The sequence below is a fragment of the Bufo bufo genome, chromosome 11, assembly GCF_905171765.1.
Source record: "Bufo bufo chromosome 11, aBufBuf1.1, whole genome shotgun sequence".
Lineage (NCBI taxonomy): Eukaryota > Metazoa > Chordata > Amphibia > Anura > Bufonidae > Bufo > Bufo bufo.
This window is the reverse complement of record NC_053399.1, coordinates 31,499,595-31,525,961: the sequence shown is the minus strand read 5'-3', so window position 1 is coordinate 31,525,961 and position 26,367 is coordinate 31,499,595. Positions and strand designations below refer to the sequence as shown.

The 26,367-nt window shown below is 48.6% G+C and overlaps 1 protein-coding gene across 6 annotated transcripts; it reads right to left on the bottom strand.

Annotated features, from left to right (window-relative positions):
- Positions 1–9,452: 9,452 nt before the first annotated feature.
- LOC120981684 (acyl-coenzyme A thioesterase 1-like) lies at positions 9,453–26,211 on the bottom strand. 6 transcript variants are annotated; one of them, XM_040411314.1, is made up of 4 exons: positions 26,182–26,211; positions 24,340–24,473; positions 22,014–22,076; positions 9,453–10,231 (listed from the first exon to the last, which is right to left on the bottom strand). In XM_040411314.1, exons 3-4 carry the CDS (start codon positions 22,074–22,076, stop codon positions 9,635–9,637), a joined length of 660 nt encoding a protein of 219 aa, XP_040267248.1. In that variant the 5' UTR covers positions 24,340–24,473; positions 26,182–26,211; the 3' UTR covers positions 9,453–9,634. The 6 variants fall into 6 exon arrangements, with proteins under 6 accessions (XP_040267248.1, XP_040267247.1, XP_040267246.1 ...); XM_040411313.1 differs by having other exon boundaries at positions 9,455–10,231; positions 24,340–24,479; positions 26,075–26,197; XM_040411312.1 differs by having other exon boundaries at positions 9,457–10,231; positions 22,014–22,216; positions 24,266–24,479; positions 26,075–26,197.
- Between the last annotated feature and the right edge of the window lie 156 nt (positions 26,212–26,367).

Genomic DNA, 26,367 nt, shown 5'->3' with positions numbered 1-26,367 from the left:
CCGAGGCGACCCCGGTTCCGTCCATATTCTGAGCAGGGCACCGGTGGCCGTGCCCCTTCCACTATTGTAGGGGTTACAGTGGTCATCGGCCTTAGGTACGCGGGCATGTCTCGATCCACCATCTGGATCTGGACATGTGCTTAGCAGCATAGGGAGAGCTTTTAGGGTCTGACAGGGGTCACCCTTTATCCTCCCTAGTTTGGGTCTGGTCAGTAGCTAATTCACTGTGTATGCTCTTGTTGCTCACATACAGCCGTGACACCTCCATTACAGTTGCACCGAATCTTAGGTGCAACAATAACAGGTGAGCAGAACCACTTTTCCTGTATTTGGAGGCTTGTTTCTGAACTTACTCACCCTATGAGCGCCTTTTTCTTCCGTTTGCCAAACTTTAATGCCCTACAGTAATGGTCCCCCCCATGTATGATGCCCCATGCATACTACGATGCTCCCCCTTAGTGACACCTCATACTCCATTATATCCGCCAGGCATATTTGATCCTCCCTTAGAGCATGTCCATGCTATACATCCCTCAGTGCAGGCCTGTTCTGTCTGCGTCTCACAATAGGATTGTTGACATCACTACATTGCGCTTGCACAGAGCTGCCGATTGTGGTCACAGGGTGAATGGTGGAACAAGTAGATGACTGCTCCCTGATTCACCACTGTTTTAAACTGTATCTGCGTCCTGAGGGCGCACATACAGCTGCAAGCCGGACATGCTGCAGCCTTCCTGGGACTGTGCCCAAAATCCAGGTCTGTCCCACTGGATCCAGGAGATGGGAAGGCATGACAGGATAGGGGTTAAGTATCTGATCGGAAGGGGTCCAACTGCTGGGCCCCTGGCGATCAGGACAGGTGCCCTGCGTTCCCCTGCTTGGATGGAGCAGTGTTTATGCATGCACGCTCCTGCTTCATTCAGCTCAATGCACCTGTATTCCGCTATCTCAAAGTTGGAGCTACAGCACGCATGCGTGACCGGTGCTCCAAACGGGGGAACTCATATCCCCCATTCTTGTGATCAGGGCGGGCCCCAGTGTTCAGACCCCTGACAATAAGTGGATAAGGTATAAGTGTTTGTAATGGGACAAACACTTTAACTGCCTATTGATTACAATGCGATTCTGCTCTGTAGTTTAAATATTTTTCGGTGTGCGGATTTGGAATCCATGTCACGGAAAAATAACAAGCAGGTTTATCCTTGCCTCTTGTGAATTAGATCCACTAAATGAATTGAATACAGCAGGCATATCAGCAACATGTAAACTTAACGCGTACCTGAGTTTTCCTAATGGCTGTGCTTCTTTGTACAATCATAATTGTGAAGGAGCAGGTCTCTTCTGGGTTTCCCTAATGTTTTTATAAGCCATATTATGCCCTCTTTCAGCTGCACAGCTAGATGCATTTCTCCCACAAGCAGGGGCATCTCCCTTCTGTGGAATCTGCCAGCATTGTACTACATCCTTTCCCTGACTTCCCACTGTGTTTGTTCTAAGCTCCAGAGCTCACAGACCAGGTAAGGAGGGAGAGATCACCCTTACAGACACACAGAAGGCTCCTATGCTCCTCAACAGCTGTGTAGAAGCAGTCCTTTCATCAGGCTCAGGATCTCACTAGCTCTGACATGCCCCAACTTCCTCTCTGCCATTTTCTGTGACTCTGTTACTAGGGATGGATCTTGCCTGACCACAGGCAGTGAGACCCCTAATGGCCATGAAACAGAAAAAGTTGGCAAAAAAAAACAGGCATCAAAGTGGCACAAAGTAGTTAATGGGTCACTTTAGAACTTTTGATGTCATAGAGACAAATCAAAAGTTTAGATCTGTGCAGATGGCTGCTATATACTGACTAGAAATAGTATGTTTGAATAGGTGCAGCTCTTTTGATATTTCTACCGGGGGTTCCAATGCAAAATCCAGTCGTATCAAATTCTAGTAGGAATCACAGAGCATCATCAGCAAATCTGCAGGTTTCTAATAAATATATTCTTTCATGTGAATGTAATTAACAATATAAAAATCACACCTTACTATTACCATCAGATGTCAGATTGTAGCCATGTCAGTACAATCTACTTTGCCCATTGTGTTACCTATATAAATAGTGCATCATTCAATACTTATAGTTGCATTGCTCAGTTAGTGCAAGGTCACACGCGACAGATTTGTTGCAGAAATTTCTTGCGACTTTCCCTGCCGTCTTAATGGAGACTGCAGAAATCCATGAATGTGTTGCAGAAACTATATGTATAGAACTGATAGGGTACGGAGCACACGGTGGATTTTGCCACAGAAAAATTCTTAGCAGAAATCCAAGGCTGACCTGATTTCTACCAGAGGTCTGCATGCAGATTTAGCCCCATTCGATGGGGCTAATCCACACACCACGCACCCCCCATCCCACACTAAAAAGTTACATAATGCATTTTTTGTGCTATGCACTATAAACTGTCCCAGCGTTCCCACTGACAATAAGAACAAGAATATGTGCCAAAATCCGTTGTGTGGGCATGCCATTAGTCACAGACATTTCTGCAGCAAGTTGCCATGTGATTTTATTTTTTTAGCAGATGTCAGTTTAATACGTTGTCCTATGTACTATAAGCCAAAACCACACAAAAGTTGTGCCATTTGGCTACTAAGAGCACTGAAAGAATATACCGGCTTATTACAGCTACAGGTCCTCACTACTAGTAGCCAAAATGATAAAAAGATTATGCCATTTTACTACAGGGAGCGCTGAAATAATCCATCGGACATGGAGTTTAGGAGTCCAGTATATTCATAAGGAGAGGGCGCCCCTTTCCCCCTCTTTGCATATGTGCGCATCAGTGGCGGATCATAAGCCTGGTCTCGGGAGGGGCACTTCCAGATTATTTTCTGTCCGCCGCCACAAAACAATGTGGTGCTTATAGAACAGACTACACAGTGTAGAGGTATATTGTATATTGTGTGGCACAGTGTAGGCTATATGTGTATAACAAACATATTTCACATGAAAACTTAGTTACTTGGCTTGGCCCTTGGGGATCTCGGACACCACTTCAACACTTTGGCCGGGGGCTCGGCGGAGCTGATGGGTTTTATCCTAATGAGAAAGATTTCATAATAAGGATTTGGAGAAGAGGCAGAGGGGTCACAGAACAGGGAGAGGCTGGTGCTGCTACTAGGGGGTCATACCATGGGGGAGTAATAAAGCCCACCATAATGCCCCCCCCCAGTAGAAAAAAAAATCTCCTTATAATGTGACAGTGCAAAAAATACCCCCTTGTAATGCCCCCAGTTGAGCTAATGTCCCCATAGTGCCCCCATAATGTGCCAGTATAAAATACCCCTATATAGTGCCACCAGTAAATGCCCCCATAGTGCTCCTCTCCCCCCTTCCTCCTAGTGCCCCCCATAATGTACAGTATAAAATGCCCCATATATTGTGCCCCAGTAGATGCCCTCAGTGTCCCCCATAATTTGCAAGTATAAAATACCCCTTCTAAGTGCCCCCCGTAGATGACCCCATAGTGCTCCTCTCCCCCCTTTCCCATAGTACCCACCATAATGTGTCCCAGTATAAAATGCTACTATACAGAGCCCCCCATATAAAATACCCCTTCTCTGTGGCCTCAGTAAATGCCCCTATAGTGCCCACCAATAATGTGCCAGTAAAAAGGCCCCCATAGTGCCACCCAATAATGTTCCAGTAAAAGGTGCCCCCAATAATGTGCCAGTAAAATGTGCCCCCATAGATGCCCCCCAATAATGTGCCAGTAAAATGTGCCCCCATAGATGCCCCCCAATAATGTGCCAGCAAAATGTGCCCCCATAGATGCCCCCCAATCATGTGCCAGTAACAAGAGCCCCCCATCATGTGCCAGTAACAAGAGCCCCCCCATCATGTGCCAGTAACAAGAGCCCGCCATCATGTGCCAGTAACAAGAGCCCCCCATCATGTGCCAGTAACAAGAGCCCCCCATCATGTACCAGTAACAAGAGCCCCCCATCATGTGCCAGTAACAAGAGCCCCCCCCCCATCATGTGCCAGTAACAAGAGCCCCCCCCCCCCCCCTTCAATCATGTGCCAGTAAAAGTATTGTACATCTAAAAAAAAAAAACACTTATACTTAGGCCTCTTTCACACTTGCGTTGTCCGGATCCGGCGTGCACTCCACTTGCCGGAATTACACTCCGGATCCGGAGTGTACTGAAAGCATTTGAAGACGGAACCGTCTTCCAAATGCTTTCAGTGTTACTATGGCACCCAGGATGCTATTAAAGTCCTGGTTGCCATAGTAGGAGCGGGGAGCGGTATACTTACAGTCCGTGCGGCTCCCGGGGCGCTCCAGAATGACGTCAGAGCGCCCCATGCGCATGGATGACGTGATCCATGCGATCACATGATCCATGCGCTTGGGGCGCCCTGACGTCACTCTGGAGCGCCCGGGGAGCCGCACGGACGGTAAGTATGCTGCTCCCCCGCTCCCCGCTACACTTTACCATGGCTGCCAGGACTTTAGCGTCCTGGCAGCCATGGTAACCACTCTGAAAAAGCTAAATGTCGGCTCCGGCAATGCGCCGAAACGACGTTTAGCTTAAGGCCGGATCCGGATCAATGCCTTTCAATGGGCATTAATCCCGGATCCGGCCTTGCGGCAAGTGTTCCGGATTTTTGGCCGGAGCAAAAAGCGCAGCATGCTGCAGTATTTTCTCCGGCCAAAATACGTTCCGTACCGGAACTGAAGACATCCTGATGCATCCTGAACGGATTTCTCTCCATTCAGAATGCATGTGGATAATCCTGATCACGATTCTTCCGGCATAGAGCCCCGACGACGGAACTCTATGCCGGAAGACAAGAACGCAGGTGTGAAAGAGCCTTACCTCCATGTCAGCGATGCAATGCAGGCCTCTTCTGGCCTGTGTCCTGCGCTGTACGGCTCAGGCGGCGCAATGACGTCATTGCGCCGCCTGCACCCGCCTCTGATAGGCTGCCGGCCTAGTGCCAGCAGCCTATCAAAGGAAGGGGAAGGGACACGCCTCTCCCTCCCCTGCCCCATAGCACAGGCATCTGTATAGCTGTCCTGAGGACGGCGATACAGATGGCTATGGAGATGAGCGCTTCCACAATGGAAGCACTCATCTCCCTGTGCCCTGCCGCCGCCGCCCCCCACTTCTGAGCAGCTCGGAGGGGGGCAATTGCCCCGTTGCCCCCCCTCTGGATCCACCAGTGCACGTATCACATTCCCCGGGTGGATGAGCTAGTCGAAAGGTTAGGAGAAGCACAGTACTTTTCTGTTTTGGACCTCACGAAAGGGTACTGGCAGGTGCCCTTAATAGTGGCTGTTAAAGAGAAAACTGCCTTTGTCACACCTGAGGGGCTGTATCACTATAAGGTGTTACCCTTTGGTCTAAATGGCGCCCCCGCCACTTTTCAGCGACTTATGGACATTGTGCTTCGTCCACATCATCGGTACGCTTCGGCTTACCTGGACAATATTGTCATCCACAGTACCGACTGGGAAAGTCACCTACCCAAAGTACCCACCCGTTTACTCTCCTCCTCTCTCCTTTTCCACTGCGGCTGCGCGGTCAAATTCGTAGCGGGCGCATGGAGGAGAGTAAAGGGGGGGCAGAGGCACACGAAGGGCGGGATTATGAGCCGTTGAGGAGGTGCTGCCTGGGGCTCGGACGATTGAGACGCCGCCCTGGGCACTTGAGAGGGTGCATTTACAGAATCTTAAAAGTTCATTTTTGGCTGAAAGAAAACTCCATTAGATACAACAAAGGTACCGTTTCTAAGTTCTGGGTGGCACAAATAACGCTATTTGATCAGTCTAATATGCTCAAATGTGGTGACAGACTCCCTTTAAGGGGGATGTGCAGTCATGGGCTTTTTCTCTGCCGACTGGATCACAGTCTCTCTGATCGGTAGATGAATTTTTCGAAGCTTTGGGTCTTATCTGTGATGATCCGGATCGGACCTCTCTAGCCAAAACCAAGCTGCCAGCCTTCGTCAGGGTGATCATTCCACTGAGTTTAGGAGGTGGACTATGGATTGGGAGTGGAACGATCCTGCCCTCCGTAGCTAGTTTTGTCAAGGGTTATCAGAGCGGCTGGAGGAAGCCTTGGCCTTTCATGAAACCCCAGTGTCTCTGGAGGCTGCTATGTCTCTTGCTATACGCATTGATAGACGCCTGAGAGAGAGATCTAGGGGCCCCCACTCTCAGGACGTACTATTAAATGATGTATCATCCTCCCCTGATACTTTGGGTGAAGCTACTCCTGGGTTTATGTCTGGGGACGAACCCATGCAATTAGGGGGAGCTACTCCTGGATCCGCTTTTAAGCATACTGGTAATAGGAAGGGAGTAGTTTTTTTGCGGACAAAAGGGACATTTTATCAGAGTATGTCCATGCATTCAACGCCAAAAAGAAAAGAGAGGGGCATTTAATTCCCATCTGACTCTTGGAGAGGTGAGAGGAGAGTCAGAAAATGTGCATTTGTCTTTTACTGGTAGTACCCGATTTCTCCTGGCTGCTGAGGTGGCGCTTGAGTCAAAAACTGGGGTTTGAGGTGTTTATCGACAGTGGGGCAGGGGTGAACCTGATTGATGCTCAGTTCGCCCGTGTGCACAGGTTGTCACCGAGTGCATTAGAAAAAAAATATTTCTGTTTTTGCTATTGATTCTGCACCTCTAACTCAGAAGTGTTTATCTCAAGTGGCGCATGACATCCCTTTAAGAGTGGGTGACTTTCATCAAGAATTTATCTCGTGTTTGGTGTTGGAGGGTCTCCCTGCATCGGTGGTTCTGGGTTTACCGTGGTTAAGCAAGCACAATCCAACCATCGATTGGCAAGCTAGACAGATTGGGGTGATTATTGCATTGATAATTGTCTCAATACATTCTTTTCTGTTTTAACTACTAAGACATTTCCCTCTTTTATATCTGATTTTGCCAACGTGTTTTCTGAGAGTGGATGCCAGGATTTACCTCCGCATAGGGAATATGATTGTCCTATCAACCTTATTCCCGGAGCTAAATTGCCAAAATCTAGTTTGTTTAACCTTTCTGAACCTGAAAGACTGGCCATTAGAGAGTATATTACTGAGAGTTTGGCTAAAGGACACATAAGACCTTCCAAGCCTCCAGTGGCAGCAGGGTTCTTTTTTTAAAAAAAAAAAAAAGGACGGAGGTCTTTGGCCATGTCTGGATTTCCATGAACTCAATCGGATTAGTGTCCGTGATCCTTACCCTCTTCCTTTGATTCCCGATTTGTTTAACCAGATTGTTGGTGCCAAGGTGTTCTCCAAGTTGGACTTAAGTGGGGCATATAATCTGGTCAGGATCAAGGAAGGGGATGAATGGAAGACGGCTTTTAATACCCCAGAGGGTCACTTTGAGAACCTGATCATGCCTTTCGGGTTGACCAAAGCTTCAGACATTTTTCATCACCTTGTGGGGAGGTTTGTAGTCGTGTATTTGGATGACATTCTAATTTATTCTCCAGACGTGGAAACACATCAGGATCACGTTATGTTACAGATCCTAAAGGACAATAAATTGTACGTAAATTAGAGAAGTGTGTTTTTGCTGTACACGAGGTGCAGTTTTTGGGGTACTTGCTGTCATCTTCAGGTTTTCGAATGGATCCAGAGAAAGTCTGTGCTGTATTGGACTGGGATCGACCTGAAAAACTGAAGGCTCTTATGCGGTTTTTGGGGTTCACCAACTATTACCTAAAATTTATTTAGAATTATTCGACAATAGTAAAACCCTTAACTGACACGACTAAGAAAGGGACAGATGTCTCAGTGTGGTCTGATTCGGCCTTGCGAGCCTTTTCTGCGATAAAGGAATGCTTCTCTTCTGCCCCTATAGTGGTGCAGCCGGATCTATCACAACCTTTTATTGTGGAAGTGGACGTGTCCGAGGTGGGGGTAGGAGCAGTTTAATCGCAGGGCCTGTCACCTGGTAAATCGTGTCCATGTGCCTATTTCTCAAAAAAAAAACTCTTCCGCAAAGAGAAATTATGATGTGGGTAACAGAGAGTAACTGGCCATTAAAGAGGACCTTTCATGGGTCCAGACTTTATAAACTAAGTATCAGGGTATGTAGGGCATACAGCGTGGATCTAATAGCGCTTATTATTTTTTTCGGGGCGCCGCTCCGTGGCCCCCATTAAATTCTCCCGCCCTGTATGCTAATGTTCGCATCAGGTAGTGTCGTCCCTGCCATTAGTACCAGGGTCCTATAGGGCTTGATAGGCCTCTAGGTATTCCTGTGTATGAACACACCTACCTCTGGGGTCTGTTCATACTGGTAGTCAGTCAGGATTTTGGTTAGGGTTTTACTAGGAGGTGTACTGTCCATCTTCCTTTCCTAGTTCTCAGGCCTGATTCCCTGTTCCCCCTTATGCTCGGTGTGGTGTTTCCGTCCCACACCAAAGCGTGACAGGCAGTGGGCACTTGCTAAAAACTGATTAATCCCGGAGAACCTGTAGAAGGGAGTGCATATATATATATATATATATATATATATATATATATATATATATATATATATACACACACACACCAGCCTAGTTATTATGCTCTCCCCCACCTTCTGTTTAGGGATTGTTTATGACATGGGCGTGTGGTGCCATGGTGTATCTAGGGGTGCTCTTATTTACACATTGGACAGGAATTATTTTGTATCTTTGTCTGTACAGATCCTGAGCCTTTAGGGGGCCAATTGGCAGTTATCTGTTACAGTCTGAGTGCAGGTATTCCATCACACACACAAGATGATGTCATATCCCTGCGCCTTAGGTTGAGCAGGGGGGAGGTGGGCTGCTATGGGCTTATATTAGCCCAAGCCAGGACAAAGGGGCCACTCTCTCTCGCTCTGTTGGGCTCATCGCCACAAACAGAGGTAGGACTTCACACACAGATTAAAGTTAAAGGGGTTGGACATGAGTTGAGCCGAGCAGCCCCTCCAGAAACAGAGACTATGAACATTGGCTGAGTATTATTAACCCCTGTATTGCTCACCTTGCCTTGTACTCCTACAATATATATCCCTACTCCCTGCAATATCACCCCTGCATTATCATTTACTCCTACGCCCATTAACCCCCTTCAATACGCGGTCCCTGCATTTACCCCTGCAGTGCCATTATCACTGCATTTAACCCCTGCAGTACCCTTATCACTGCATTTAACCCCTTCATTGGAACCTATATTGCCCTGTTAACCCCTGTATATTGTAAATGAACCCTTTTTACCCTGTAGGGACAGCTTGTAGTAGTTAGGTTTGGGAGGGTGCTGCTATTACGTGTGTGTACGTTTTTGATAGATTTTGGGGTGGAATTATAGTTGGAATTATATAGTGTTAGTGTAATTAGGTTTATTATAGTGCTGTAAACGTGTTATTGGATTAATAAATATTTTATTATTCAAATACAGCCTATAGTCTTTTGCCGCCGCCGTAATTCAGGGCACGCAGTTCAGAAAAAGGTAGCGCAACAGGTAGAATAAAGGAAATAGGCAGAGTTAACAATAGCACTATTTATTAATATTAATTCTAATGCAAAATATTAATAATTAATATTCCCCTTTAACAGAATCCCTTTAAGGCCATGTGCTCATAATACAATATGGTCATAATTTATTCTCCAGGCAACTTTTGAGATGCTTGTGCAAGAAGGCCTGAATTCTCTGCCATGAGTCCACTTGTGCCATTGCATGAGCTTTTGGTTCTCCTCCCCAAACCACGGGAATACCAACAAGCCTGTGCACAGACACCTTACACAAGGGGAAATAGGGCGGCTCTAGGTAATGGCCGGCTTTGGGATAGTACACCACTTCAGGCTTTTCTTTGCCTTCCTCTTGCAGAAGCTGGCACGCCGCTTGGGCGTGAAAGTCACTCTTCCAGTTCCTGTCATCTTCTGCCACAATAAACAGAAACTTGCAGTCGGCTTTCCCAACAGGAATAAGGCTCTTGCGGTTAGCCTCTTCTAGCGGATTATGAAATACATCACGGATATCGCCCACTCCTGGCTCAGGGTGTTTTAACTTTCTAGCATCAAAGCCAATAGGAAGCAGAGTGTTGTCCTTGTAGTGAAGGACTGCGACAGAATTCGCCACCGAGCCATTCACAACAGCTGTGGCCGCTATACCTTTAAGGAAGGAGGCCATAGAAAGCACCAAGTCTCCACCTTTAGAATGGCCAAGGAGACCTATCCCCGGACCCTTCACCTGGAAGACAGAGAACAGTAAATGATCTGTCTGTATCCTGTAGATAGGAGCACTTCATGTATTCAACACCAGAAAAAAATCTGTATCAAGAGGCCGCGGGGCTCCGGGGAGCGCTGCAGCCTCTTCTTAGACCAGTGACGTCATGTTTATGGGTCATTGGCCCAGACACAACTCAGTCCCAACGGGCTTGGGCTGCAATACTAATAACTGCCACTATAAAGTGTACAGCGCTGTGCTTGTAAGGAGCCACAGAACTTAGGCATCTTCAAACAGCAGTGTCGGGAGTCAAACCTCTGCCAGGCAGATGACTTATCCTGAGGATAAACCACCCGTATTCTACTCCAGAAAACCCTTTTCATGGGGTTGTGTAGGCAATATATATATCCTTAGGATAGGGATAGGTCATCAATATCTGATCGGAATCCTCAGAATAGGTCACCAAGAGGAGGCGGCACTCCATGTGAGCGCTGCTTCCTCTTCATTACACTGCCTGTCGTTTCCCTTACAGTGTAATTACAAGTACTTGTTCCATTCAAGTGAATGGAGCGAGTAGTTGTAATTACACTGTACTTCCAAGACGAAGGGCAGTGTAATGAAGCGGAAGTAGTGCTCTAATGGAAAGCCACGTCCTTTTAAAACAGCTGATTAAAAGGGTGTGCTCAGTGTCGGACCGCCGCCGATCAGATATTGACAACCTATCCTGAGGATGCCGATCAGATATTGATGACCCTTCCTGAGGATAGGTCATCAAAATATGCTGCCTGCACATCTCCTTTAAGTTTAATCTGTGGGTAAATTAGATTATGGCAATACAAAAATTTGATTTTTGTACTTACCGTAAAATCCCTTTCTCGTTCAATGCATTGGGGGATACAGCACCATGGGTATATGCCCCGCTGCCACTAGGAGGCTGACACTAGCAAAAGAAAAGTGTTGGCTCTGCCCAGGTGGGCTATACCCTTTCCACAAACACTAGGCTAATCAGTTTGTACCAATAGCAGTAGGAGAGAGAACAGAAGCAAGGAACCAACAAGTCCTGGGCCGGGGAAGAAAAGAGAACAGACCGGTGACAGAGAGAGAAAGTAAAAACAGAGGGTGGGATCTGTGTCCCCCAATGCATGGAACCAGAAAGGGATTTTACGGTAAGTAAAAAAATCCAATTTTCTCGTTAATGGCATTGGGGGACACAGCACCATAGGACGTCTCAAAGCAGTCCGAGAGGGTAGGAAAAGCCATGCAAACGTTTGGGAGTACAGGTGCAGTAAAACCTTTGACCCAACAGGACCAGTAGAGGCCATATAGCATGAAATGGGGGAAAGGAAAACTAAGGAATGAGCCGAGAGGCTCCAGGACCAGGAAGAATCCCAAGGGATAAATAGAGGGAGACTGCCAGAATCGCAGGACAAGTGTCTGGGAGCAAAATCCCAAATGCAAGAAAATGCAAAGGGAAACACCTAGCTGGAGGAGAGGAAGCAGGGCAGATGTCCTGCGTAGAAACAAAGGTGAACAAATGCACACTGGTGAGCCAGAGGAAGGAACTGGAAGATCCCCTGCTCCCCACTGATAAAACAGGAGGGCATCACCACAGGAAAACAACCGTTGGAAGTGACCTAGCCAAACAACATATATAAATATGCCCTAGGAGAAGGATCTAGAAGAAGACAAATCCAGCAAGAAGATAAGATAGTCCCAAAAAGCCAGCGAGGGAACCTGTCAGAGGAGAAAATGCCTGGGAAAGGACAGAAGTCCTGACAGAAGGAAAACAACGTCCTGGAGGGCAAGCAAAAGGAAGACAATGAGGAATACCCAGTGGCAAACAGGAGCCAATTTCCGTAAGGCCTAGAAACAAAGTGTAACGGATCTCCTAGCACCCCGACCGGGTACCTCCGTTGATAGATGCTACTAGTGCCTACCGAGGTCCCCAAGCACTCCACTTGACACCGTAAGCGCTGCAGACCCCACGAACCACCGAAGCTTGGTTGAGGCCTTACCGTCTCCTACCCACCCTGGACCTACGACAAGGCTCTAGTGGGTGAACCTCTCTTACATCCAGAGAGCAGGAACAGCTCTTACAAGAGCTAGTAGTTATGCCAGGGGAGTATAGCAAATCTTCAGCGTATAGCAATCCCCCAGTGTCGATCAGTTACCCAAACACCAGCCTCAACATGGTAAAGGGTAAAAACAGGAACTCTTTATTTTAACACACAAGCATTGATTTATACACATTTTCCAACAAGGTTACCACCCACAGGGTTTTGTAAAAACAGCCAATAACCACGTACAATACACTCAGACACTCCCACACAAAATCCTCCCCTCTGCCTGACATAACCACCTCACACTGGGTTGATGTAATCATCACAGGCAGGAGAATACACAATGTCTTCTGTCCTGGAGACAACCGAGAAATAATTTGATTATCTCTCAGGACAAAGGAAATCGCCAATACACACAGAGAGACAATGGAACAGACCTCACTACTCAACGTATACAATGTCCCACCCTTTACAATACACATAGACATTTAACATCCCAAAATGGCACGAATTAGACCAGGGGTTCAAGTTAGTACAAGTCCTTTGTGAACAAAGGAAGCCTGGCTGATGAGAGGGACCATAATCCTAGTAGCCAGGCCCCTCCAGTGGTGAGGTTGGTTTCACCACACAAAGGAACTCAGCCAGTAAAAGGACCTGGCAAGGAAAACCTCTCCGAATGGTCTCAGACCAAGGACATCCCCTGCTGTAGTAAATGCCATTTGTAGGCGCAGGAGCAGATGCCAGGGTAGAGAGGAAACAGGGAGGCACAGGTGACAGAACGCTCCGAGAGAAGAAATCGCAACAGTCAGACTGGGAAGAGAGCAAGCCTCCTTCCACCACAAAACAGGTGAGAGGAGAGAAACACCTGAGAAGGAGAAAGTAGGACCCCATCCTACCCAAGAATGCAGCCACCCTCTTGGGGAAAAGGGAGAACGTGGCAATGGCTAGGAGGAGTGCACGTAAGGGCATGCCTTCCTGAAAAAATGGGGGAAGAATCTATCCCCAGGAAAACAGGAAATGTAAGGCCAGAGGGAACCCTGACCACAAGAAGGCTCAGGAAAAACGCGACCAGTCGCATGCCCTGGAAATATGAATAGAGACATACTTGCCTGAAAGATATTGGAGTAGAGAAGAGAAGACCCTGAACAGCCAAAGGAGAAAGCGTTCCCATACACAGGGAAGGCACCATTCCCCTAATGGTCACTATAAAGGTAAATTGCTCTGTAGAGCAATCAGCTCCCAGGAGACGCAAGAAGGAAACAAACCTATGGGGACCCAGGAGAAAAAGGAACCAACTGGGCCCAAAGAAGCTGCTCCCCTACAGAGCATATAGAGATGCCATGAGTAGCTGCCCCAGAGGGAATCGGCCAGCTAGATGGACCTGCGACCATAGGAGCAGGGACCCCAAGCAAAATAACTCAGAAGAAGCCCAAAAGAGGCCCACAGGAGTGGACCACATCCGCAGAATAATAGCTGGCTATCAAAGGAAAATGGCTATCAAGCTAGATGGACCTGCGACCATAGGAGTCAGAAAAGAAACCCAAGAGGGGCCCACCAGAGAATAATAGCTGGCTATCGAAGGAAAATGTAAAGGAGCCACTATAGAGAAAAAAAACATCAGCCATGGTTAACTAACTATGCTAAGTGTAGTGACTGCCATACTGTATACACTGCCCCCAAAGGGGCAAGTACAGTACCTTGGCTGTCATCAATAATCACGGACACCCATATGGCTGAAAAGGTTGCCGGATTCGCCAGCGGACGCTGAAAGCGGCTACACTAACATGTAGCAACCAGCTATCTGCCAAGCACAGTGAAAACCCCCAAGAGGGGGAAGAGGATTGACCGGGGCATACATGAAGGCAAGGCCAAGTAAAAAGAGCGTCTGGCAGTAGCCAACTACTCCGAAAACAGAAGGGAGTACAGAGGATGTCTGGCTATGGAAAAAACCAAGGGGCTATATTCGATACGGGAGCCAGCAGTGGAAAACTCACCCCACATAGGCAAGTGTATAGTGCTCACCAGTCCTTCCACGACCATGTCAGAGAGGACGTCCAGCGATGACCCGAGAACTGCAGTAGCAGCTGGTGCTCACACCGCGGCGAATCCCTGTCGCATAGAGCATCCAGTGATGACCCAGGTACTCCACCAGGATTGGAGCCTACACATTGGTGAAATCAAGCAATTGCGGTCATATTGGTCCACGAACCCGATTCATCACATGCCCATGTTCTCTGCTGCTATGTCCAGGGCACGATTTGAGGCCATCCTCCGTTTCCTGCATTTTAGCGACAACACCACCTCCCGTCCCAGAGGCCACCCAGCTTTTGACCGGCTCCACAAAATTCGGCCCCTCAGACTATTTCAACCAGAAATTTGCAGATTTGTATACCCCCGAGCAAAACATCTGCGTAGACGAGTCCCTAATACATTTTACCGGGCGCCTTGGCTTCAAACAATACATCCCAAGCAAGCGTGCCCGGTATGGGGTCAAATTGTATAAGCTCTGTGAAAGGGCCACAGGCTATACCCACAAATTTCGGATCTATGAGGGAAAAGATCAGACCCTGGAGCCGGTCGGTTGCCCTGACTACCTGGGGAGCAGTGGGAAGACAGTCTGGGACTTGGTGTCACCCTTATTCGGCAAGGGGTACCATCTTTATGTGGACAATTTTTACACAAGTGTGGCCCTCTTTAGGCATTTGTTTCTAGAACGGATTTGCGCCTGTGGCACCGCGCGAACTAGTCGCGTGGGCTTCCCCCAACAGCTGGTTACCACCCGTCTTGCAAGGGGGGAGAGGGCTGCCTTGTGTAACGAAGAACTGCTCGCGGTGAAATGGAGAGACAAGCGTGACGTTTTACATGCTCTCCTCCATTCACGCAGACACGACAATCCAAATTGAGCGAGCAACCCGTGTCATTGAAAAGCCCCTCTGTGTCCACGACTATAATGCGCTCATGGGAGGGGTGGACTTCAATGACCAGATGTTGTCTCCGTATTTAGTTTCCCGCAGAACCAGACGCTGGTATAAGAAGGTGTCTGTATATTTAATTCAATTGGCGCTGTATAATAGTTTTGTTCTCTACAGTAAGGCTGGGAGAACAGGATCCTTCCTCAAATTCCAGGAAGAGATCATCGATAACCTCCTGTATCCAGGAGGTTCCGTGGCCCCATCCACCAGTGTAGTTAGCCGTCTACACGAGCGACATTTCCCCAGTGTCGTTCCTGGTACCTCAACCCAACCGTCACCCCGAAAAAGATGTCGTGTCTGTAGCAGGAGTGGAATAAGGCGTGACACCCGCTATTTCTGTCCTGACTGTCCTGACCACCCTGCCCTATGCTTTGGTGAGTGTTTCCGGAAGTACCACACACAGGTACACCTAGCATAGGGATTGCATCTCACAGGACAGGCACACAGGGCTATTAGGGCCCTTTCTCTCACAGCTGCTGCAAACCTCTCCTTTCACCTGGGATAAAGTGCATAACGTACTTCGCCACATCTTTGGGCGATTTGCGCTTTGCACATTGTCCCATGGGGAAGGAGAGGTTTGTTCTATAAAGGTAAAAAAAACTAAACAAAAAAAAAATTACCGGTAAGTAAAAAAGTTAAAAAAGTTAAAAAAAAGTTAATATGTTCTGTTCTAAAGTTAATAAAGTTATTGCGTTGCGGCCTGGTTTTTTCTTTTTTGTTTAGTTTTTTTTACCTTCCAGGTGGACCAACCGATCGACTAGCTGCAGCACTGATGTGCATTCGGACAGAAGCATTGCGCTGCTGTCAGATTACACGCAAGTCGGTGTATGCGGCGCTGCAAGACGAGATTTCTCCTCTGCAGTAAAAGATACGTTTGCCGAGGCATATGAGCTGAGGAGGTGGCGGTGTTCATATACTTTGGCAAACACTTTGTATATATATAAAAAAAAAAATCCCGGCAATGATTTATTCATCCACATCGATTGATGTGAATGGAGAAATCGGGTTTGCCAGGGCATACAAGCTAAGTGGGTATGGATGTTGGGCGGAGCTCCTATGTCCTGGCAGACGCCTTTCCCCTCCTTTTTCTTTTTTTGGCAGAGATTTTTTCATCCACATTGATCGATGCGAATGAAGAAATCTGTGCCGTTCATTTTTTTTCTTTCAGCCCAGAGGCTGAACGGAAAAAAAAAATCTCATTATCCGTATGCTCAATATAAGGAGAATAGCAGAAACTCCTAATGCTGGGCATACATGTAATGATTGCGGAGACCCTCAAATGCCAGGGCAGTACAAACACCCCACAAATGACCCCATTTTGGAAAGAAGACACCCCAAGGTATTTGCTGAGGGGCTTATTGAGTCCATGAAAGATTGAAATTTTTGTCCCAAGTTAGCGGAAAGGGAGACTTTGTGAGAAAAAAATCCAAAAAATCTATTTCCGCTAACTTGTGCCAAAAATTTTTTGTTTCTATGAACTCGCCATGCCCCTCATTGAATACCTTGGGGTGTCTTCTTTCCAAAATGGGGTCACATGTGGGGTATTTATAATGCCCTGGCATTTTAGGGGCCCCAAAGTGTGAGAAGTCTGGTATCCAAATGTCTAAAAATGCCCTCCTAAAAGGAATTTGGGCCCCTTTGCCCACCTAGGCTGCAAAAAAGTGTCACACATATGGTATCTCTGTATTCAGGAGAAGTTGGGGAATGTGTTTTGGGGTGTCATTTTACATATACCCATGCTGGGTGAGATAAATATGTTGGTCAAATGCCAACTTTGTATAAAAAAAATGGGAAAAGTTGTCTTTTGCCAAGATATTTCTCTCACCCAGCATGGGTATATGTAAAATGACACCACAAAACACATTCCCCAACTTCTCCTGAATACGGAGATACCAGATGTGTGACACTTTTTTGCAGCCTAGGTGGGCAAAGGGGCCCACATTCCAAAGAGCACCTTTCGGATTTCACTGGCCATTTTTTACAGAATTTGATTTCAAACTCCTTACCACACATTTGGGCCCCTAGAATGCCAGGGCAGTATAACTACCCCACAAGTGACCCCATTTTGGAAAAAAGACACCCCAAGGTATTCCGTGAGGGGCATGGCGAGTTCCTAGAAATTTTTTTTTTTTGTCACAAGTTAGTGGAATATGAGACTTTGTAAGAAAAAAAATAAAAATAAAAAAACTCATCATTTTCCGCTAACTTGTGACAAAAAATTAAAAGTTCTATGAACTCACTATGCCCATCAGCGAATACCTTAGGGTGTCTACTTTCCAAAATGGGGTCATTTGTGGGGTGTTTGTACTGTCTGGCCATTGTAGAACCTCAGGAAACATGACAGGTGCTCAGAAAGTCAGAGCTGCTGCAAAAAGCGGAAATTCACATTTTTGTACCATAGTTTGTAAACGCTATAACTTTTACCCAAACCATTTTTTTTTTTTACCCAAACATTTTTTTTTTATCAAAGACATGTAGAACAATAAATTTAGATCAAAATTTATATATGGATCTCGTTTTTTTTGCAAAATTTTACAACTGAAAGTGAAAAATGTCATTTTTTTGCAAAAAAATCGTTAAATTTCAATTAATAACAAAAAAAGTAAAAATGTCAGCAGCAATGAAATACCACCAAATGAAAGCTCTATTAGTGAGAAGAAAAGGAGGTAAAATTCATTTGGGTGGTAAGTTGCATGACCGAGCAATAAACGGTGAAAGTAGTGTAGTGCTGAAGTGTAAAAAGTGGCCTGGTCTTTCAGGGTGTTTAAGCACTGGGGGCTGAGGTGGTTAAAAAACATTTCTTCCCTTAGGGACTAGAACCTTGTGCTATTCACCCTGATAGATCTCTATCAGGGTGAATAGGATCTCACACATCTCCCTGCTGCCCTGTTCACACAGCAGCAGGGAGCTGAACATGGCAGCCAGGGCTTCAGTAGCGTCCTGGCTGCCATGGTAACGATCTGAACCCCAGCAGTGTAATCTGCCACTGCCACCAATGAAGGGGATGGGTTGAGGCTGGGTGCCGGGTCTGTGATACCGCTGCCTATACTTATGTTTTACATTCAATGGTGGCGCAGTGGCGACAGCTCCTCCCCTGCTATCTCCCCATTGGTGGTAGTGGCGGCCGCGTCACAGTGGAGAGGGAGGGACTCCTTCCTTCCTTCTCCACTGTGCTACTGAAGAGAACTTAGGCTGCGCAGGATCGCGGCGGTACAGTCGCAAATGGCGACAAGACTAAAAACTCTTGTCGCCGTCTGCAAATTTTAAGGCGCATTGGCGACCGTTTTGGTCGCCATCTGGAGCCCTGAGTGGGAATACCCCGTTAACAAATAGGGTATGTCCTAGGGTTGTCAAAGGACACGCCTAGTATAATAGCTGACAACCAGCCCAAGGTGGAGGAAATGTGGTTGCCTGGTGCATATTAGGGCCAAGAGGTCATGTTAGATAATGCATCCTGCAACAAAGAAAAACCATGCCCAGGATAGGGGCAATGAGAGGACTCGCATTCAAATAGATGCGACAGGCGGTGCCCTGCACACACTGGAATACACCACTAATGAAAGTGCTAACTTGGTGCACCCAGGTAGGTGTCACCGAGACAGTGTCCAGCACACACCCGAAACCACAAAATGAAGGGACTTATGGGAAGGCCTGGTGCAGGGATACCGCACAGGTTGTCAGCATTGCAGCCAGCACTGTCATAAGAATTCTCCTAATGTGAAGGAGTAAGGCATAACTGCGGGAGTCTAACGGACACAGTACCCCCCAAATGAGTACTCACAATGCAGAGATGCCCGCTGGCGCAACTTCTCCCCCCCCCACCCCGAAAGGGGGGGACGCATGGTACCAGGTACATACCGCAACTGGGGTGGTTGACAGAGACAACACCTGGAGATGGTACAAGTACACCACTGGAGGGGGACGGAAATGGGTTTCCAAATGCAGACTGGGACCAGGGAGGAAGGATGAAAACCTCAGTTGGGGATGGTACCATGAAGGAGGAACCTGATGCCCAGCCCACAGTTAAACCAGAAAGAGCCGTGCAAGAGCCAATAGACCACAGTTTGCACGAACAGGGCACAGGGCTGGTGATGGTACGAAAACATCACCTGATGAGGAAGTAAAACGGCTACGTGGTGCACAATAGAACCAGGATGGCGTGCAGAGCATAATGTATTAGCAGTCCATCGACTTAACCACTCGGCCACCTCGTCTCCTTATTGTCGAATAGAGTTCCTGCACCACCATAGAGCCCCTGCACTAAAGAGTCGGCAAATTGGTGTACCTTCGTGGATGGGAGGTACCTTTACAACCAAAGGAGATATACTTTTATACACACCATCTGGCGTCTTCGGGCACCACAGGGTCACCCCTTCAGAAAACTTGCACTAGAGTGGGATTACCGGTACTCCACTGCGGATGCAGTAATGGGGGACTGGATGACCGACGAGGTACGCGCCCGCAGGCGGTGCTACAAAAGTGGACCTCCACAATAAAGACCCCGTGCTGCTCTCCCCCCTAAAGGGTAAACCAACCACGGAGAGGAAACGTCCCTCAGTGGACAGTTGTCTCTGACCACCCAGATATTCCTGTATGGTGGAAGACCGCCTGATCCTCTGCTCCGAGACAGAATCGGTACAGAGGAGTCCCCCGATGAGGTAAAAGGTACCTGACGTGATTCCCTCAGAGCAAGCCAGGATGTAGAGGATGAGCGGGACCTATGAGGGGAGACCCTAGGCTGTATGGTTGCAGACAGGATCATGTTCTGCCCAGATACAGAATCTGAGTCAGAGGTGTCCCCCAAGGTGGCGGAAAGTGCATAGGAGAGGAATCATTCCCAGCCTCAGACCTGTCCTGGAAGTGACCCGAACACACAGAAGAGGACCTAGTTGAGACAACCCTAGGTCGATTACTGGACCTGTTGTCTGAGCGTGAGCGTACCCAGTCAGCAGAACAGTCCCTGGGGGGGCAGAGGCGGCCGCATTTGGGCAGGCAAACGGTCCAATAACTCCAACATGGATTGTGAGGGGGGGCTAAATTCCCTATGGCCTGAGACAGGGAAGGGGCCCATTAAGGAGGGACCTACGCAGAAGGGGGGGGGGGGGGGGAGCCCTGAAGGAGCCTGTGGACAAGGCACTGCTTACAAAGGGGGTCAGGCTAACCGCATGGCAACGCCCTATTGCAATGGGCGCACGTAAGTACGTGGTGACCCCGGGGGGAGGCTGGGACAGTCTTCTCAGGAAAAGGACATGGAGGCTGAGAGGAAGCCTGAAAAGCAAAAAATTGCCAGCCAGAGGCTGCCCTACCAAGAGATAACAGGAGATCCCCAGAGTACGGGAGGAATCCCTCCAAAAAGGAGGTCCCAGGAGCAGATTCATTGGGATAGGAGGGGCAGGGGAGAAGGATGCGGCCTAGACTGAGGAAAAGCTGGGGCCTCGATTTATGAAGTGGCTGAAAAGGGTGCGCAGTCAGCGGGTAAGGAACGCTGGAAAACGGGGTCCTCCGGAGAAAGAAAAACAGGTGGGGGGGGCCTCCTGTGGGAAAGAGACGCATGGGAGGGAAAAAACGGGGCAAAAGAAGCGCCTGGGGACAGGCCGGAGAAAAATGCGGCCTAGTCCCCGCCAAAGCCAGGGACGCAATTGGAAGGAGAGGCCGAGGAAAGGAGGGGGTGGCCAGAGAGGAGAAGGGAACCCGGAATAATAGGGAATCCCATCCCGTGACCTGAAAAGGGGGCTAACATGGGGGACCTCATGGGGCAGGGACGCAGGGAAGATACTTACCCTCCGGCGTCTTCAGGCGCTGCAGGTTCACCCCTTATGTGGGATTCCCGGCATGCCACTGCAGATGCAGCAATGGGGGACTGGGTGACCGGCAAGGTACTGAAAAGTACGCGCCCGCAGGGGGTGCAACTAAAGTGGGTATCCACGATGAAGCCCCATCCTGCAGCAGGCAGAGACCTGCAGAAGAAAATAAAAAATAATAAAATATATATTTTTTTTTAAAAAGCCGAAAGACCTGCAAAAAAAAAAAACAGAGCAGGTCATGTCTGCCTCCTACGGACACTAGACTAAAACGGATTAGCCTAGTGTCTGTGGAGAGGGTACAGCCCACCTGGGCAGAGCCAATAGTTTTATTTTGCTAGTGTCAGCTGGGCGTATACCCATGGTGCTGTGTCCCCCAATGCCATTAACGAGAAAGCTTTATATTTTATATGTTTTACTGCTTTGTGTTGCTATATTCTGAAACCCTGGGTGAGAACTTTTTGGTAAGATGGCGTGTCATTGGAACAATGGTCAAGCATGTGCATTGTATCTCCACTCAAACTCAATGGGGCTGCCAGAGGCTCATGCGTCACTATTGTTTCAGTCAAACGGGGGACCTGCGTTCGTGTGATCAGTTGGGGTCCTAGTGGGCAAACCCCACACGATCACTTATGCCCTGTCCTGTGGATAGGGATCTTTTTCCTCTGAAAACCCCTTTAGGCCTCATGCACAAAACCGTAGTTTTGGTCGAGTCAGATCCACTTGTTTTTTGAAGATCCATTTATTTCTATGGGTCCGCAAAAAATACAGATAGCACACGGATATCATACGCGTGCTGTCCGCCTCTGTGCTGCCGAGCCACAAATTACAGAACATGTCCTATCGTTGTCCGTTCTAGTAGAAAATGGTGGCATGCACACGGCCAGTATCCATATTTTGCGCCCCATAAAATAGATGTGGTCGTGTGCATGAGGTTCTTCCAGGTGAAAGATATTCGGATTAGCCCGCTGACCTTGGGATGTTGCAGCATATAGTTTACTGCTTCTTCGAAGTATTCCAGACGAAGCTCCTTCATGTCTTTAGGTAGATCTTCATAGTTATAGTAAGCTAATGCCAGCGTGGCAAAGCCTCTATTAGCCAGCAGGCTCGCCTTGTAATCCAGGAGGCCTCCACCCGTCCCCTGAACTTCAATGACTCCTGGAAACGGACCTGGACCTGTAAATATAAACGACACTTGTAACCACCCAGGTCCACGTGTCTCCACTGTTACCCACCATGATAAAATGGGCGAGTGATTAAAAATGTCACTTGTCCTCACCAAGTGACCTCAATGGTAATGGGGCGACTCAACCCAGACAACCTAGGTCCACAAAATTCTCATCTGAAATGTAACCGGCTTGAAGCTCCTGGATCTCAATGCAAAACCTGTAATTTGGTCCCTGAGCAATCCCATGCAGCTGGTGCTAAAGGTTGCTGAGCCCTGTCCTACAGTCTCGGGGAAAGCTGGGTGACATCCAGTATGGCCACCAACCGCCTCTGGGGTTGTCACCGGGGCTCCTGCACGACCAGTCTGTGAGCAGGGTGACTACATACTGGGGGAGCTTCATCAAAGTAGTGTAAGGTAAAACTGGAGTAGTTGCCCCTAGCAACCAATCAGATTCCATCTTTCATTTTCCAAAGGAGCTGTGAAAATGAAAGCTGGGATCTGATTGGTTGCTAGGGGCAACTAAGCCAGTTTTCCTTTACACCATTGTCACACTGACAGTCAGGGCAAGGGGGAAGCCGGATGACAACTGCAATGCACGTTATACTGTGTAAAAACCGCACTCACCGGGCGGCAGGAAGAGGCTGCCCCGCACCCGTCCCTCCCGCACTGGCACCCGGGTCACCCCTTCCCCCATGAAGCCCCTCTCCTGGGCGGCAGCAGCTAGGAGAGCCCCGGGCGGGTCGTGGGCCTGGTGCAGGGAGAAGCGGAGCTGGAGCGGGCTCTGCACGTCCTTCTTCAGCAGCCTCCTGAGGGGAGTCTCGGACTCCAGGGACCACAGGGGCCCCTCCGGCTCCACTCCGGTGTAGCTGCCGCCCTCCAGGGCCGGGCTCCGGCTGAAGTCCAGCTCCCCGCCGCTGTCCGCTCGGTACAGGCCCACGGAGGTGAACAGGTGGCCGGCCTCGTCCGTCAGAGCGGTGCGGAGGCTGACGTCCTGCCCGGGGCTCAGACCGCGGACCCGGAGCCGCAGGGGGTCGTCAAAGAGGCAGCGGCCCGGGGAGACGAGCAGGGACACGGCGGACATGGCGCGGCTGGCACCGGGCACCAGGGGCAAAGTGCTGCGGAGCAGGGAGAGCATGGTGCGGGAGGTATGGCACCACAGGATACAGCAGGGCGGGGGGTATGTAGAGGGCCACCCATAAGAGAGTGCAAACATGTCAGTACCAGTCAGAGTGCCACCATAAGAGAGTGCCCACACATCAGTACCAGTCAGAGTGCCACCATAAGAAAGTGCCCACACATCAGTACCAGTCAGAGTGCCACCATAAGAGAGTGCCCACACATCAGTACCAGTCAGAGTGCCACCATAAGAGAGTGCCCACACATCAGTACCAGTCAGAGTGCCACCATAAGAGAGTGCTCATACATCAGTACCAGTCAGAGTGCCACCATAAGAGAGTGCCCACACATCAGTACCAGTCAGAGTGCCACCATAAGAGAGTGCCCACACATCAGTACCAGTCAGAGTGCCACCATAAGAGAGTGCCCACACATCAGTACCAGTCAGAATGCCACCATAAGAGAGTGCCCACACATCAGTACCAGTCAGAATGCCACCATAAGAAAGTGCCCACACATCAGTACCAGTCAGAGTGCCACCATAAGAGAGTGCAAACATATCAGTACCGGTCAGAGTGCCACCATAAGAGAGTGCCCACACATCAGTACCAGTCAGAGTGCCACCATAAGAGAGTGCCCACACATCAGTACCAGTCAGAGTGCCACCATAAGAAAGTGCCCACACATCAGTACCAGTCAGAGTGCCACCATAAGAGAGTGCAAACATATCAGTACCAGTCAGAGTGCCACCATAAGAGAGTGCCCACACATCAATACCAGTCAGAGTGCCACCATAAGAGAGTGCCCACACATCAGTACCAGTCAGAGTGCCACCATAAGAGAGTGCCCACACATCAGTACCAGAGTGCCACCATAAGAGAGTGCCCACACATCAGTACCAGTCAGATTGCCACCATAAGAGAGTGCTCATACATCAGTACCAGTCAGAGTGCCACCATAAGAAAGTGCCCACACATCAGTACCAGTCAAAGTATTCCAGACGAAGCTCCTTCATGTCTTTAGGTAGATCTTCATAGTTATAGTAAGCTAATGCCAGCGTGGCAAAGCCTCTATTAGCCAGCAGGCTCGCCTTGTAATCCAGGAGGCCTCCACCCGTCCCCTGAACTTCAATGACTCCTGGAAACGGACCTGGACCTGTAAATATAAACGACACTTGTAACCACCCAGGTCCACGTGTTACCCACCTTGATAAAATGGGCAAGTGATTAAAAATGTCACTTATCATCACAAAGTGACCTCAATGATAAGGGGGCGACCCGACCCAGAAAACCTAGGTCCACAAAATTCTCATCTGAAATGTGTCCGGCTTGAAGCTCCTGGATCTCAATGCAAAACCTGTAATTTGGTATCTGAGCAATCCCATGCCCCTGGATCCCTCATATGGGGCAGTGGGACCTTTTGGGGCCCTCTGGATCCAGGGCTGGGTGTCACTTATAGTGCATCTGTCAGCAGATTTGTCCCTATGACACTGGCTGACCTGTTACATGTGCACTTGGCAGCTGAAGGCATCTGTGTTGGTCCCATGTTCATATTTGTCCGCATTACTGAGGAAAATTATGTTTTAATATATGCAAATGAGCCTCTAGGAGCAACGGGGGTGTTACCATTACACCTAGAGGCTCTGCTCTCCCTGCAAGGACCACGTCCTCTGCACTTTCATTGACAGGACCAGGTGTGATCACATTTACACTGCCTGGCCCTGTCAATTAAAGTGCAGAGGGTGCAGCAGTTGCAGAGAGGGCAGAGCCTCTAGGAGTCACAGCAATGCCCCCGTTGCTCCTAGAAGCTCATTTGCATATATTAAAACATAATTTTTCTCAGCAATGCAGACACATATGAACATGGGACCAACACAGGTGCCTTCAGCTGCCAAGCGCACATGTAACAGATCAGCCAGTGTCATAGGTACAAATCTGCTGAGAGATGCCCTTTAAATCTGCCCGCCATATAGCTATATCCGTGGGTACAGGATATAATGCCACAGAAGTGTCTCTTTCAAGTGAGTTCTCTCCAACAGTCCCAATTTTTCACAGGAAGGCAAAAAGTCCCTCAGGACGGGGAAATGGTTGAGTACAATGGTGAATCAGGGAGCCGCCAGCATCCTGCTCCACCGTACACTCTACCATCAGGACTTCAGCGCAGGCAGATGCCAGGTAGTGACATCATCGTGCCTGCTCCGCTGAACCACTGCGCAGACATGCTCCACTCTCTTGGGGGCAGCGGGTATGCAAACTGGAGGTAATAACATGCATCATCCGGACAGGCACTTAAAGGGGTTGTGTAGGATTAGAAAAACATGTCTGTTTTCTTCCAAAAACAGCACCACCCCTGTCCATAGGTTGTGTGTGGTATTGCAGCTCTGCCCCATCAATTCCAATGGAGCCGAGCTGCAATACCTGACACAACCCATGGACAAGCTTGTGGGGGAGGCAGCCGTAATTACACTGCGCAGCCGCTCTCCTCCAGATCGAGGATCAGCATCCTCCCCGCACTCCAGCTGTTCTTAAACTACAACTCCCAGAATCCTCCTTTTACTTCTATGGGAGTTATAAAAAACAGACGAGTAAGTGTGCACGCTAGGAGTTGTAGTTTCAAATCAGCTGGAGTGCCGGAAGTTGCCGACCACAGGATACGGAGCGGGGGGTATGTAGAGTGCCACCCATAAGAGAGTGCCCACACATCAGTACCAGTCAGAATGCCACCATAAGAGAGAGCTCATACATCATTACCAGTCGAAGTATTCCAGACGAAGCTTCTTCATGTCTTTAGGTAGATCTTCATAGTTATAGTAAGCTAATGCCAGCGTGGCAAAGCCTCTATTAGCCAGCAGGCTCGCCTTGTAATCCAGGAGGCCTCCACCCGTCCCCTGAACTTCAATGACTCCTGGAAACGGACCTGGACCTGTAAATATAAACGACACTTGTAACCACCCAGGTCCACGTGTTACCCACCATGATAAAATGTGCAAGTGATTAAAAATGTCACTTATCATCACCAAGTGACCTCAATGATAAGAGGGCGA